The sequence below is a fragment of the Nicotiana tabacum genome, chromosome 1 (genome assembly GCF_000715075.1).
Source record: "Nicotiana tabacum cultivar K326 chromosome 1, ASM71507v2, whole genome shotgun sequence".
Lineage (NCBI taxonomy): Eukaryota > Viridiplantae > Streptophyta > Magnoliopsida > Solanales > Solanaceae > Nicotiana > Nicotiana tabacum.
The window spans coordinates 29,234,304-29,248,047 of record NC_134080.1 but is presented as its reverse complement, the minus strand read 5'-3'; the positions used below and the strand labels follow the sequence as shown (position 1 = coordinate 29,248,047).

At 38.6% G+C, this 13,744-nt stretch overlaps 1 protein-coding gene across 1 annotated transcript in view; it reads left to right on the top strand.

The window, feature by feature from the left end:
- LOC107790661 (uncharacterized) overlaps positions 1-13,132 on the top strand; it is a 67,230-nt gene extending 54,098 nt beyond the window's left edge. Inside the window, exons 38-52 of the mRNA XM_075249291.1 lie at positions 68-908; positions 1,251-1,414; positions 2,118-2,274; positions 2,599-2,868; positions 4,123-4,320; positions 5,854-5,896; positions 6,647-6,768; positions 6,892-7,350; positions 7,447-8,220; positions 8,320-8,393; positions 8,496-8,841; positions 8,918-9,016; positions 9,111-9,266; positions 9,838-10,019; positions 10,123-13,132. Coding sequence (XP_075105392.1) covers positions 68-908; positions 1,251-1,414; positions 2,118-2,274; positions 2,599-2,868; positions 4,123-4,320; positions 5,854-5,896; positions 6,647-6,768; positions 6,892-7,350; positions 7,447-8,220; positions 8,320-8,393; positions 8,496-8,841; positions 8,918-9,016; positions 9,111-9,266; positions 9,838-10,019; positions 10,123-12,820 — 6,583 coding nt within the window. The 3' untranslated portion in view covers positions 12,821-13,132. The remainder of the gene's footprint in view (positions 1-67; positions 909-1,250; positions 1,415-2,117; positions 2,275-2,598; positions 2,869-4,122; positions 4,321-5,853; positions 5,897-6,646; positions 6,769-6,891; positions 7,351-7,446; positions 8,221-8,319; positions 8,394-8,495; positions 8,842-8,917; positions 9,017-9,110; positions 9,267-9,837; positions 10,020-10,122) is intronic.
- The last annotated feature ends 612 nt before the right edge of the window (positions 13,133-13,744 follow it).

The window sequence follows — 13,744 nt, the reverse complement described above, 5'->3', positions numbered from 1 at the left end:
AGATATCAACATATGATTTTCAGTTCAATATAAAATGTATTCTAACCTGTAGTTAGTCTTGTCCCAGATCTTCCAACTTGGCATTCTGGCGCGTGGATAATTCCATTGGTACCTTCCTGCCTTCAGATCCAACTACTTTGGAGTTGTGTGGCAGAGCATATGATCTTCGGCATATTTTCTTTGGGCTTCCCAGAGATTTCTCTGAAACATCAAAGAGCTCAGAAACTAGGGCTTCCTCTAGTCGAAATCATGCAGTTCAATCAGAGAGGTCATCCACTGTAAACTCTGGTCGCAGGTCTGAAGCCATTGCAACATTTAGGTTAGTTTGGTGGAATCAAGGTTCTGGATCTAGAAAGAAATTATCTATATGGCGCCCTATTATTCCTCAAGGGAAGGTATATTTTGGTGATATTGCAGTTCAAGGGTATGAGCCTCCAAATACTTGTATCGTACTTCATGATTGTGATGAGCTTTACCAAGCCCCTTCAGATTTTAAGCTTGTGGGACAGATGAAGAAACATAGATCAGTTGATAGTATATCTTTTTGGATGCCTCAGCCTCCTCCAGGCTTTGTGTCCTTGGGTTGTATAGCTTGTAAAGGTGCACCAAAGCAATCTGATTTTGACTCCTTAAGATGCATCCGCAGTGATATTGTTGCCAGTGATCAATTTTCGGAACAAAGCATTTGGGATACATCTGATGCTAAATTTATGAAGGAGCCATTTAGTTTATGGGTTATTGGAGATGAGTCAGGAACCTTTATTGTTCGCAGTGGTTTCAAGAAGCCTCCAAAGAGGCTTGCTTTAAAGATTGCTGATCGAGATATGGCTAGTGGTCCAGATGATATGGTGGTTGACGCAGAAATCAGAACATTCTCTGCAGCCCTCTTTGATGATTATGGTGGCTTGGTAATCTAAGCTTTCCAGTAGCTTTAATTTCTTCCGCAACTAGGTGTATTATTGATAGTATAAACAGCAATTGTGTTGACGATACTTCTGTTAGGTTATAGACACATGTAAACCGCAAAACATTTTCTGTTCAACTTATATTACTAGAAGGTTCTCCTATGTGGCATCTCCTTGCTATAATATCAAAAGTAATGTATGATCACCTTTTGATGTAGTAGCATGTAAATAAGTTTCCAAATTTCCTTGACTTAATGCTTCTACATGCTATTTGTTATTCTGGATTACATTCACAGGGTCTATCTGTTGTCAACTGACATCTCTACTGTTCTACTCGATCTGCAGATGGTTCCTCTATGTAATGTGTCTTTCAGTGGCATAACTTTCAATCTACATCAAAGGTCTGACTATCTGAATTCCAGTGCGACCTTCTCCTTGGCCGCTAGATCATACAATGATAAGTATGACTCTTGGGAGCCTCTTTTGGAACCAGTTGATGGATTATTGAGGTTTTTCTTCTTCGAAACTTTTGTGAACTTCCCAGTGCTTCTTACATTAATATTTTCCTTGCAATAGAAACTAGAATTTTGGGACCCTGGTACTCTACCATGACACACCGTATAAAATACTCTCTTCCTCTTCATGTTTCTTAGATGAATCAATACATTACTTGCTTGTGGAACGACTGTTTATATGCAAGTTATTTAACTCCATTCAACTTATCTACTTTGTGGACAAACAGCAAGTTACTTTCTTGTCTTGCCAAATATTATCCCTTTTTTTGGTGGTAATTTGCCCAAATATTGTTTCATTTTCCAATAATTAACATATTATACTTGTTCAGGTGCAATTGCAATGACCTTTTTTCGGCCTTTGATAATTTGGATCATAACTGTGGTCTGGACCACTAACTTGTTTCAACCTTGCCATCATAGTACGAATTGTGTGTATATTGGAAGCAAGAATGATTTGTCAAATTATTCCTACTCTGAATTCCATGCCTGTGTTTGACTGGCAAACTTTGCTTTTGTGAGAGGTCTACTTATATTTCGGGTTCAACATTCTGCATAGTCCTTATCAGAGAGATGTAGTTGCTGGGGCTATTTGGTTTCAGCCTAGCATATAATCCTTCTTTTTGCAGAATGTTCAGCATGTATTAGAGGACCTCAGTTTTAGGATTTATTATTTAGACTGATTTTTTTTAATATTCAGGTATCAGTACGACGTGAATGCTCCTGGTGCAGCTTCGCAGCTTCGTCTTGCATCTACTGGGGATTTGAACTTAAATATATCTGTGTGTAATGCCAACACAATATTTCAGGCTTATGCCAGCTGGAATAATCTGAGCAATGTCAAGGAATCCTACCAGGCAAATCTTCTTTCTTTAATAAATATTCTAGCCCGGTATCAATTTCTTCATCATGTAGCACACACATTCAAGGATATCATTACTTGACACTATAAATTTCACTCCGTCTACCTGCTGTTACTTGTACATATACATGAGATATTACCACTTTTTTATTTCATGCTACAGAATATCTGGGACACATTACTTGAGTAATTTAAGAAATTAGTCAAACCAAATATCCAATCAAATGTACTTCATAAGATAGTGTATGAGATATCTAGCATATCCTCCTCCTTCTGTTAGTGACAGACATATCCCCGTTTTTCGAATTTTATTTGGCAGGATGCAGTCGCACCAATTGGAGGAAGCAGGTCCATCATTGATGTTCATCACAGAAGAAATTATTTCATTATCCCACAGAATAAACTTGGTCAGGACATTTTCATAAGAGCTACGGAAATCAGGGGCCTACCTAGCATAACTAAAATGCCGTCTGGAGATAGCAAACCAATTAAAGTACCTGTTGCAAAGAATATGTTGGATTCACACTTGAACGGAAGTCTTTTTGAAAAAGGCAAATCCATGTTGACAATAATAATAGCAGAGGCAGAGGTATGTTTCTGTGATAATGCTAATAGAAAAGCTAAGTGTAAAATACATCAGCACCAAATGACTCAGAGAGTTGTGTTTAATAGAGGACGTGGAAATTAAGAAAATTACTAGCTGTTTCATAATTGATGTTTGTGGAGTTGCATATTGCTTCTTCTTTCAAGGCATGAGACTGTCTATGTAAATTCTGCTCTATTTCATGTCTTTATCAAGAACTTTCTATAACAGAATAAAATTGTTGAAGACAAATAAATAAATCGTGTTTCCTCTTCAAAAGCTTTTGCGTGTAGCTAAGGTTTTTGCACAGTTCAATATTGTGTTACAACAAGCAGAGATCCTAGGTCGAATTTCACTGTTACCCTTCATAAAAAAAATAGTTCTATGGACTTGGACTAAGGAAAAAGTTCTGAACCATACACATGAGGACGTGTATTGAACAATTCAACAAAACCGAGATACTTGTGCATGTTGTGCTCTGGAGAGAGAGAGAGAGAGAGAGAGAGAGAGAGAGAAGAAAATCATCTTCTTGACTGGTAGTCCTGCGAAGTAGTTGGGGTCTAAGTGATATGCTACCTAGAAACATTGACCGGGGAAGTGGTTGTTGAGATTCTATCCTCTATAACATCTAGCGATTAGAAGTATGTCTTCAGTATGGAGTGCGAACATAGCCTATGGTTGTGTCATTGGTTCTTTGAAAACCAATCTAACCGACCGAACCAAGGTTTTTTTTAAATAAACCGTAGGTTTCATTTTAAATCTATAACCATACTGAATAATTAGGGTATGTTTTAATTTTTTTTTAAAAAAAGAATAAATTACCGAACCGAACTGGTTAATAAATAAAGAAAAGTGTCCTGTATCTGACCGAGTGTTGTTAAGGCGTGAGCACCTTCACCCATAGGTTCTAGATTTAAGGTCACTTCGGCATACATAGAGCTTAATTATAGTTTTTCCATTCTTTTATCCAAATAACTATTCTTCAATGCATTACATTTCTATTTTTTATTTTCTGCATTGGCTCTTATCGTCGCTAAAGCCCAAGCTTTAATTACGCTTTTTGCTTAAAGCTCCGACAGAGTTTGGCGCTTTTAGCTTTTGAATACTCTGCCCTGGGCATTTAAACTTTAAGTTGGAATCAGCTAATTCTTAACAAGTTGGCTCATCTATAACATGTTTATTCATTTTTGTCTGAAATCTTGGGAATCTTGTTGTATGAGTTGTTGTGTTTTAGCTTACACTTACGGCTTTGAAATGCAGTTCCAACAGGTTGAAGGCTTGTCTTCTCATGAGTATGCAGTAGAAGTCCGTCTTGCTCCAGATGAGAGTCACCCTTGCCAATCTCTGTCCACTCAACAAAGTGCACGTACTCGTGGCAATAACTCATATGGTTCTATATCTTCTGATGTAATCTCAGTGAAATGGAATGAAGTATTTTTCTTCAAAGTTGATTCACCGGTCTGTACTCTCTGCCTCCACAAAAGTCTTGTAGGAATTGTACATCATGAAATCATATTACTATGATATTACATCTGCCCTATACATAAACAATTACCACATATCACCTCTGTTTGCTCATAGAATGCTTAGTGCCATAGAGGTCGCGTTTAGTTTAAAATTGAATCAATTGATCCTTTAATAAATAATCATCTAAAAGTTCAGATTCAATGAATTGTTGGCCGTAATGGGTAACTCAATTTCAGCTCGCAAGATTCTTATGTTAAGTTGTTTAGTCATTCTTTCTATAGCTTGAATTTGGAAATGGCTGAAAGAAGCAAATACAAATGAGAGAATCATTACAATGTGAACAGTGAGGCAGAAATGGAAGAGATTTTGAAGGTGTTGAAAACAGATTATTTTATACTCCATAATGCTCTTTTTATGTTTTGAGGGGGGTGGGGGGGTAAGGGGGGGGGGTAATATATCTAGCACCTCATGATGTTCCAAGTTTTATAGACAATTACATGAACTTCTCGAATTGAACTCCATTGTATGGTGCCGATTTTGTATGCCTCTTGCTTATTCCATTTTTGATACAGAAATAAAAGTCTTTTAAGGGTTTATTAATGAAAATTGTTTTCAATTGTATACAAACAAAAAACAATCTGCTCATATTATGCTTACCAACTGCAATCTTATATTCTGTGTTTCCTGCAAACACAACATTTTTATGTCTGCTTCTGGAGTCGCTGGAACATACATTATTAAGTATACAACTGGTGATCACATAGCACTTGTCAGATATAATAAAAACACTGAACGGCTCTCTGAGTCAAGGTTCTTCAATGTGCTTTATCATGAGGATCTTCAATCACCAAAACAAGGAGAAAATCCATTTCACTTGCCTAGCACATTGTGCCCCCTCTCGATGTGTGCTTGGTACCATTTAGGATCATATAGAGGTCACAAAAGAGAGAGAAAGCATATCAAAGATACATCTTCCTTCCATTGCACCCTGTAGTTGAGAGCCAAACTGGTACCCTAAGGCCATGTCATTATATTAGATCTCAAAAGAAATATAGTAAAGGACATTAAATGAAGGTAGCATCTGAATTATGAAGGATTAAGTAAATAGATAATTTTGTTTTTCAAATATAGATAAGTAGGGGCACCCAGCTCCCTTTCCCTTTCACCCTCCCCCCTCTCCAAGCCATCCTTCCCTCCAATAATTCGGAATATAAGTGTAGCATTTTCCACCTACGTGCATGAAGTGTAGTTGTCGATGGATATTGCCATATATTTTTTACTAGTTAAATTCTGCCATCTATGTCTAACACATATAAGACACAAGTCTTTTAAGGTTATGATGTCGTAACATTTGGATCTATTGTCTATGGTATATTCTCCTCTCTAGAATTTCTGTATATACTACTTATGTTTTTGGTTTCTAGATTGTTTGGAGTTTTTGTTATCTTGCAATTTATTTAAAGTTTGGCTTTTTTCTCATTGTTTTCTGAAAATTTTCGATCATGTGCTTCCATTTCCAAACAGGATTTTTTCATTCTGGAGCTTGTCGTGATGGATATGGGAAGAGGTATTCTTAGCTACCGAAAATCTTCTCTTTGTTGGTCACACTTAAGAACTGTCGGACTTCTTTAGATTTGGTTAATCAGTAAAACAGTTGTATAATGAGTGGAATGATTGTGAAAAAATTATTATGATAGGGTCAAGAGCAGTAATTGGGAAGTCTAGTTACATTCTTGAATCTGCTTATCAGAAAGAATCAGAATCTGGTTAATTGCAGCCAGCTTATGTTTAGATAAAAGTTAAACTTAAGACGTGTAGCTGTGCATGTTTGGGTAAAGGCCTCATACAGATTCATAAAATAGAACATTTGGAAGCATGAAATGAGTTTAAAACCATACAGAAATTTGTGGGGCGTATATCCCATGATATTTTCTTGAATTGCAAGTAAAAGCGTGAGTTTTTGTAGTAGAAACCTGATTTTTAACTGACCCTACTACATTCATTAGTTTCTCTTCATTGGCTTCTGAGGTGGCCCTTGCTATTGCAATATTCCCCTAATTGGATTTATTCGTCCACAAGCTTAAGCTTAGGGATCTTTTATCGAATCATAAAGATAGGTCTTCTCATTAACTACAAACTTTTTTTGTACGGAAAATGAGAGAATGTGTTTTTAGAATTAATGCTTAAAGCCTGATCAGAATTTCTACCGGTCCTGTTGTATTGGTATCCATAGCTTAACAGGCACCTGAGTTGGCCACTTGATACGGATTAGTTCAATATGTGGTGCTATATTTTTAATTTGAACTATTCTTTGCAGGTGATATTGTTGGTTATTCATCAGCTCCTCTAAACCATATATCTAGACCCCAGGAGAATCCAGTGTCTTACAATAGTTCACTTGAACTCAATTGGCTAGCATTGTCCTCTTCGCGGTCTATGGTGATTTTCTCGTGTTGCTTCTTCTTTGTATATTACTCTTGAAAAGAAAATGTGGAAAATATTACTGTTTCCCTTTTAGCTTCTTTTTTTATGGTGTCTTGCTTATCTCACCATGAAATGCAGATGATGACTAGTGAAGGAAAAGAAATGAATTCATCAGGAAGAATAAAATTGGCTGTTTACTTGTCTCCTCAACTTGAAGTTGAAAAGAGTGGGAAGTCCTTTAACACTCGGACAAAATCTGGGTTTATCCAGATTAGTCCTACCAGGGAGGGACCTTGGACTGCTGTGAGGCTGAATTATGCTGCACCTGCTGCTTGTTGGCGACTGGGAAATACTGTTGTTGCCAGTGAAGTGAGCATAGCTGATGGAAATCGATATGTCAATATTAGATCTCTAGTTTCAGTTCGTAACTACACTGAATTTACGCTGGATTTACAGCTCATGCTCAGTGCTTTAAATGAGAAAAAAAGACCAGATGATGATGAGAGAAAAAAGGTTTATGGTGATGAAATTGTGACAGATGAGTTCTTTGAGACCCAAAAATATAATCGTGATATTGGGTGGTTTGACGTTAATGAGGTATGCCTCCAGATTTTATTTTCTTTTGTGCCTGAATGTAGCAATTGGTTTCTCTTATTTCTGGTCTTAAGCCATCAACTTCTGTCATTTGGGCAGGGGAGAAATGAAGTTGAGGTTCCATCAGGCTGGGAATGGGTTGATGAATGGCATGTAGATAAGAATTCTGTGAACACTGCTGATGGATGGGTTTATGCTCCAGATTTCAATAGTTTGAAATGGCCAGAGTCGTCCAATCCACTAAAATCTGTAAACTATGCAAGACAGAGGAGGTGGCTTAGGAATAGGCAAGGCAAGCCGAGAGATCCCCAGGCTCATATTTATGTTGGGCCTGTAAGGCCTGGTGAAGTTGTTCCCTTGCCTTTATCTGTCCTGACCCATTCTGGACTTTATGCACTGCAAGTGAGGCCTTCAAACCTGGAAAAAACTGAAGAATATTCGTGGAGTTCTGTAATGGACATGTCTGGAAACACTCAGGATCTTGGGATGCCAGCAGAAAACTCTGGAATATCTGTATCCATTCTCAGTGAGTCTGAGAAACTCCTATACTGCCCTGTAGTTAGTGGAACCTCATCCAATAGTAACCGGGGCATGTGGTTCTGCTTGAGCATACAAGCAACAGAGATTGCAAAGGACATGCACTCTGATCCTATTCAAGATTGGACCCTCGTGATCAGGCCACCACTTGCGATTACCAATTATCTTCCTCTTACTGCTGAATATTCTGTTCTTGAGATGCAAGTCGATGGTCATTTTCTCACTTGCGATAGAGGGGTATTCTGTCCTGGTGAATCTGTCAAGTTTTATAATGCCAACATAAGGAATCCTCTGTACTTTTCGTTGCTTCCGCAAAGAGGATGGTTGCCATTACATGTTAGTTGTTATGATTACTTTGTATTCTGTCAATTCAGTTGATTCTGGTGTCTCTTGGAATGCATTAAAATGATACTAACTTCTTAACATTATTTACAGGAGGCTATACTCATATCCCATCCTAAGAAGGCACCTTCAAAGACAATAAATCTAAGAAGCTCAATTTCTGGAAGGTCTTAAAGAAAATAAGAGCTGATTAAGTTCTTTCCTTTAATATTGTGAAATAGGTGAATTTAATTTTCATGCTTAATGCCTTAAGCTACTGGCTCTTGCAGGATTGTTCAAGTAATTGCTGAACATGTGCATACCCATGAAAGGCCTCTGCAAGCAAAGATCACCAAGGTCTATGCTCCTTTCTGGCTTTCAGTTGGACGATGTCCACCTATTACTTTCAGGCTTATCGATTTGAGTGGGCGGACAACAAAGAAGATTGCTTTCCCTTTGCTATCTAAAAGGAATAATGAACTTGTCCTGGAGGAGATCTCTGAGGAGGAAATATATGAAGGAAATACAATTGCGCCTGTTTTAAACTTCAAGTTATTAGGCCTTTCAGCATCAATTAACATGTCTAGTGAGGAGAGTTTTGGTCCTGTTAAAGATCTTTCTCCGTTGGGTGACATGGTAAAGAATCTTAATCTTGTGTGGTATACTATGTTTTATCCAAATTTTTAACTTATCCATCCGTCCTCGATATTAGGATGGCTCGCTGGATTTCTGCGCCTACAGCGCTGATGGAAATTGCATGCGGCTTTTTGTATCATCAAAACCTTGCCCTTATCAAACTGTTCCAACAAAGGTTCTGTTTCAACAACAGCAGCAGCTTCGCTCTCAAACTTCTATAAAATCAAATTCAAACATTTTTATTGATTATTTACCTGCTCTTTTGTCAGGTTATTACTGTTCGACCATTTGTTACATTTACCAATAGACTTGGTCAAGACATATTTTTGAAATTGAGCAGCGAAGATGAGCCAAAGGTTTTGCGTGCATCTGATGCCAGAGTCTCATTTATATATCGCGACACGGGTGGACCTGATGAACTCCAGGTGAGTAGATTCTCTATAACGTGTTATCTGAACTGCTAATTAAATTAAAGAATGCTTTTTTCCCTGGAAAATCAATCCCTAATATGGTGTGTCTTACACATCGTCCACTGTTCTTTCTTTCTTACCGTCTTCTGAAAACATGAATGATATGAACCGTCTTCTGAAAACATGAATGATATGGACATTTAGTGTATTTATGGTGCTATATAAGTATTATATGCATTACTGATGTCTTGATTAAAGTAATTTTGTTCCATTATAGATGCTACCATCCACTTTTAGACTATTTGTTTAAACAAGGTACTATTTGGATTACCTGCGTGACCATAGTTTATGAACCATGGCATAGAATTGTGGCCTTAGGCTGTGCTAGATTGAAAGAGTGGATATGTAGTAAATTTCCTGGTGAAGTTTCTTGCGTGTTCATTCTGGAAGGGAAATGTCAATAATGCCGCATAATTCCTCTTTTTTCTGCCTTCTTGATTGTTAGCCATTGCAGTTTTTGAGAGTTGACTGCATTATTTTAGCTGATAGCTTGCAAGTCACTTACAATATCATGTCAATTTTGAAGGTCCGACTGGATGATACAAATTGGTCATTTCCTATTCAAATTGTTAAGGAGGACACAGTTCTTCTTGTCTTGAGGAGAAACGATGGCACGCGAAGATTTTTGAAGATGGAAATTCGTGGCTTTGAGGAGGGGTCACGTTTCATAGTTGTTTTCCGCCTTGGATCAACAAGGGGTCCAATTAGGTACCTAATTAACCTTGCTTTAGTTACGGTCGCAGGCTCTGCTACTTCAAGCTTCTGATTAACTCCAATTCTATCTGGTTAATCTGCTATATATGCTTGATAGGATTGAGAACAGGACGAGGAGGATGGTCATTAGACTTCATCAATCTGGATTTGGCAATGATGCATGGATCCAGCTACTGCCTCTTTCAACCACAAACTTTTCATGGGAGAATCCCTATGGCCAAAAACTTATTGATGCTGAGATTTATAGTGGCGATAGCTCTATGGTCTGGAAATTTGATTTGGAGAAGTCAGGGTTCTGTTCTGAATGTGATGGATCAGGCTTGCTTTTCCATGTTATAGATATGGCTGATGTCAGGGTTGCTAGGTTTATTGACGAGGGAGCAGCATTATTAATTTCAAAAGAAGGGAACATGTCTCTTGCAGAAGTTGGAAATCTTGGCAGTTCTCACATACAGAACCAGATGCAGGAGAATGGATCTCCTCTAGAAATTACAGTTGAGTTGGGTGCTATTGGGGTTTCTTTTGTGGACCATAGACCCAGAGAGCTATCCTATTTGTATCTGGACAGAGTCTTCATATCCTATTCTACGGGATATGATGGTGGAACCACAAGCAGGTTTAAGCTTATATTGGGGTTCTTGCAGCTTGACAATCAACTGCCTCTCACATTGATGCCTGTACTGCTGGCACCTGAACAAAACATTGATGTGCATCATCCAGTCTTCAAGATGACCTTTACAGTGCGCAATGAGAACATTGATGGTGTCCAGGTATACCCTTATGTTTATGTAAGGGTAACAGATAAATGCTGGAGGCTTAACATTCATGAGCCAATAATTTGGGCTTTTGTAGATTTCTACAACAATCTTCAACTAGATCGCCTACCAGACAGTTCTAGTGTCAGCCAGGTTGATCCTGAAATACGTGTAGACTTGATTGATATATCTGAACTAAGGCTGAAGGTTTCATTGGAGAGTGCACCTGCTCAGCGACCAGATGGGGTTCTAGGCGTTTGGGGCCCAGTGCTGTCGGCTGTTGGAAATGCCTTTAAAATACAGATCCATTTAAGGAAAGTGATCCGCAGAGACAGATTTATGAGAAAAAGCTCTGTCATTTCTGCAGTAGGAAATCGTATTTGGAGAGATTTAATTCATAACCCTCTGCACTTAATATTTTCAGTGGATGTATTGGGTATGACAAGTTCAACTTTAGCCTCTCTCAGCAAAGGCTTTGCTCAACTATCAACAGATGGACAGTTTTTGCAGCTGCGTTCAAAGCAGGTATGGTCAAGAAGAATAACCGGAGTTGGTGAAGGGATCAGGCAAGGGACTGAAGCCCTAGCACAAGGTGTTGCATTTGGAGTTTCTGGGGTAGTGACAAGGCCTGTGGAGAGTGCTAGACAAGATGGCCTTCTTGGCTTTGCCCATGGGCTTGGACGAGCTGTTGTGGGATTCGTTGCTCAACCAGTGAGTGGAGCATTGGACTTCTTTTCATTGACTGTCGATGGGATTGGTGCAAGTTGTTCTCGTTGCATAGAAATTCTTAGTAACAAGACCACCTTCCATAGGATAAGAAATCCCCGTGCTATTCATGCAGACAATATACTTAGAGATTACAGCGAGCGAGAAGCACTAGGTCAAGTGATACTACACCTTGCTGAAGAAAGCCGACATTTCGGTTGCACTGAACTTTTTAAAGAGCCTTCTAAATTTGCCTTGTCTGATTATTATGAAAATCACTTTATGGTTCCCTATCAGCGGATTGTTTTAGTGACTAATAAACGTGTAATGCTCCTCCAGTGTGTGTCTGCTGATAAGATGGACAAGAAGCCCTGTAAAATCATGTGGGATGTACCTTGGGAAGAACTCATGGCACTTGAATTAGCAAAAGCTGGCTACCCTAGACCTTCTCACTTGATCATCCATATCAAAAAATTCCGAAGGTCTCAGAAGTTTGTCCGTGTAATAAAGTGCAACACTGAAGAAGAAACTGAGGTGCCTCAAGCTGTAAGAATCTGTTCGGTTGTGCGTAAAATATGGAAAGCACACCAAACTGACGTGGCATGTCTGCAGCTGAAGGTTCCTTCAAGCCAGAGGCATGTATCCTTTGCTTCAAATGATAATGATGGAAGAGATTCGTTTAGCCAGAAAAAGGCCATAATTGAATCAAGGGAGCTGGCTTCCTGGGGTGCTGTCTCTGATAGAAGAAAATTTGTTCAACATGCTATCACATTTTCCAAGGTATGGAGCAGTGAACGAGAGTTGAAAGGTCGTTGTACATTGTGCCGGAAGAATGTTTCAGAAGATGGTGGAATCTGTAGTATTTGGCGCCCTTCTTGTTTACCCGATGGGTACATCTCAATTGGGGATATTACTCGTGTTGGTTGTCATCCTCCTAATGTTTCAGCTGTATACCGTTATTCTGACAAGTTGTTCGCCCTCCCAGTCGGTTATGACCTGGTGTGGAGGAACTGCTCAGATGACTACACCAATCCCGTATCAATTTGGCATCCTCGTGCTCCTGAGGGCTTTGTATCTCCGGGATGTGTTGCTGTACCTGATTTTGCTGAGCCGGAACCAAATGCTGCATACTGTGTCGCAGAAACATTGGCCGAGGAGACAGTATTTGAAGAACAAAAGATCTGGACAGCGCCAGATTCATATCCCTGGGCATGTCATATCTACCAGGTGCGCAGTGATGCACTTCATTTTGTTGCTCTCAGGCAGCCCAGAGAAGAATCGGATTGGAAGCCAATGAGAGTTATCGATGACCCACAGCTTCACATTGAGCTCTAGGAAGTTCGATTATATTCCAGGTACTAACCCAATAAACAAAGCAGCTTTCTTGATTTTGCTTTCCCTTTTGGAGAAACGCTGGTTTGTGGCACTGCTTCCATCATAATTGTATCCATCTTAATTGAAAAGTTGTCTTGAGTAGTTTGTAGAGTCAGAACTGTGTATTCATGTACATAATTGTACCCTTGGGATCACAATGATATATTACGGATCTTCCTAAGAGGCTGCTTTCCACAATTTTGGAAATGATCATTTCGAGCATTCAAAAGCTCCTTAGAAGCTTATGGTTATCTATGTTGTGGTCCTCATTTTTCATTGTTTCGTATGTTTATTGAAATTTATAATGGCTAAAAGGAATCTATATTATGTAAGGTATTTGTTTTGCCGTATGTGTACCTCGTTTATACATGCGTTAGCATTACTAAATGTTGGAATTTCTTTATTTTATGAATAGATAGAGCCGTAATACATTCTGAAATATTGGAAAAGGCAAGAGTATTTTTGCCGGAAGTTTGCCTCAGGACTTATGTTAACGTTTTGGAATGGAGATATTCAGCTTTCGTAACAATTAGACTGAAAGCATAAGAGAGATCTTACGCTAAAAAAAGGCAGCAAATCTCTGAGCTACAGATCTTTCAAGTCTACTTCCGATTTATCGAATAGGCTTCAGACAAGTAAAGGTACTCAATAACCCAAAAAGAAGTCTCTGCATTTTAATAATCTTTATTCTTAATACCATGAAAGAATTACACAAATGTCAATAGCTAAACACAGTGGAGGGTCTCTGATCATTTGACACCTTTGTCGAGAATATTTTCAAATACATCCATAACGATGTCGAGAATATTGGCGTTGAAAAGATATGTACTTCTGAAGCCTCTATTTTTAGATAAAATAATGCATGCATTAGCTTTGTGTAGTATT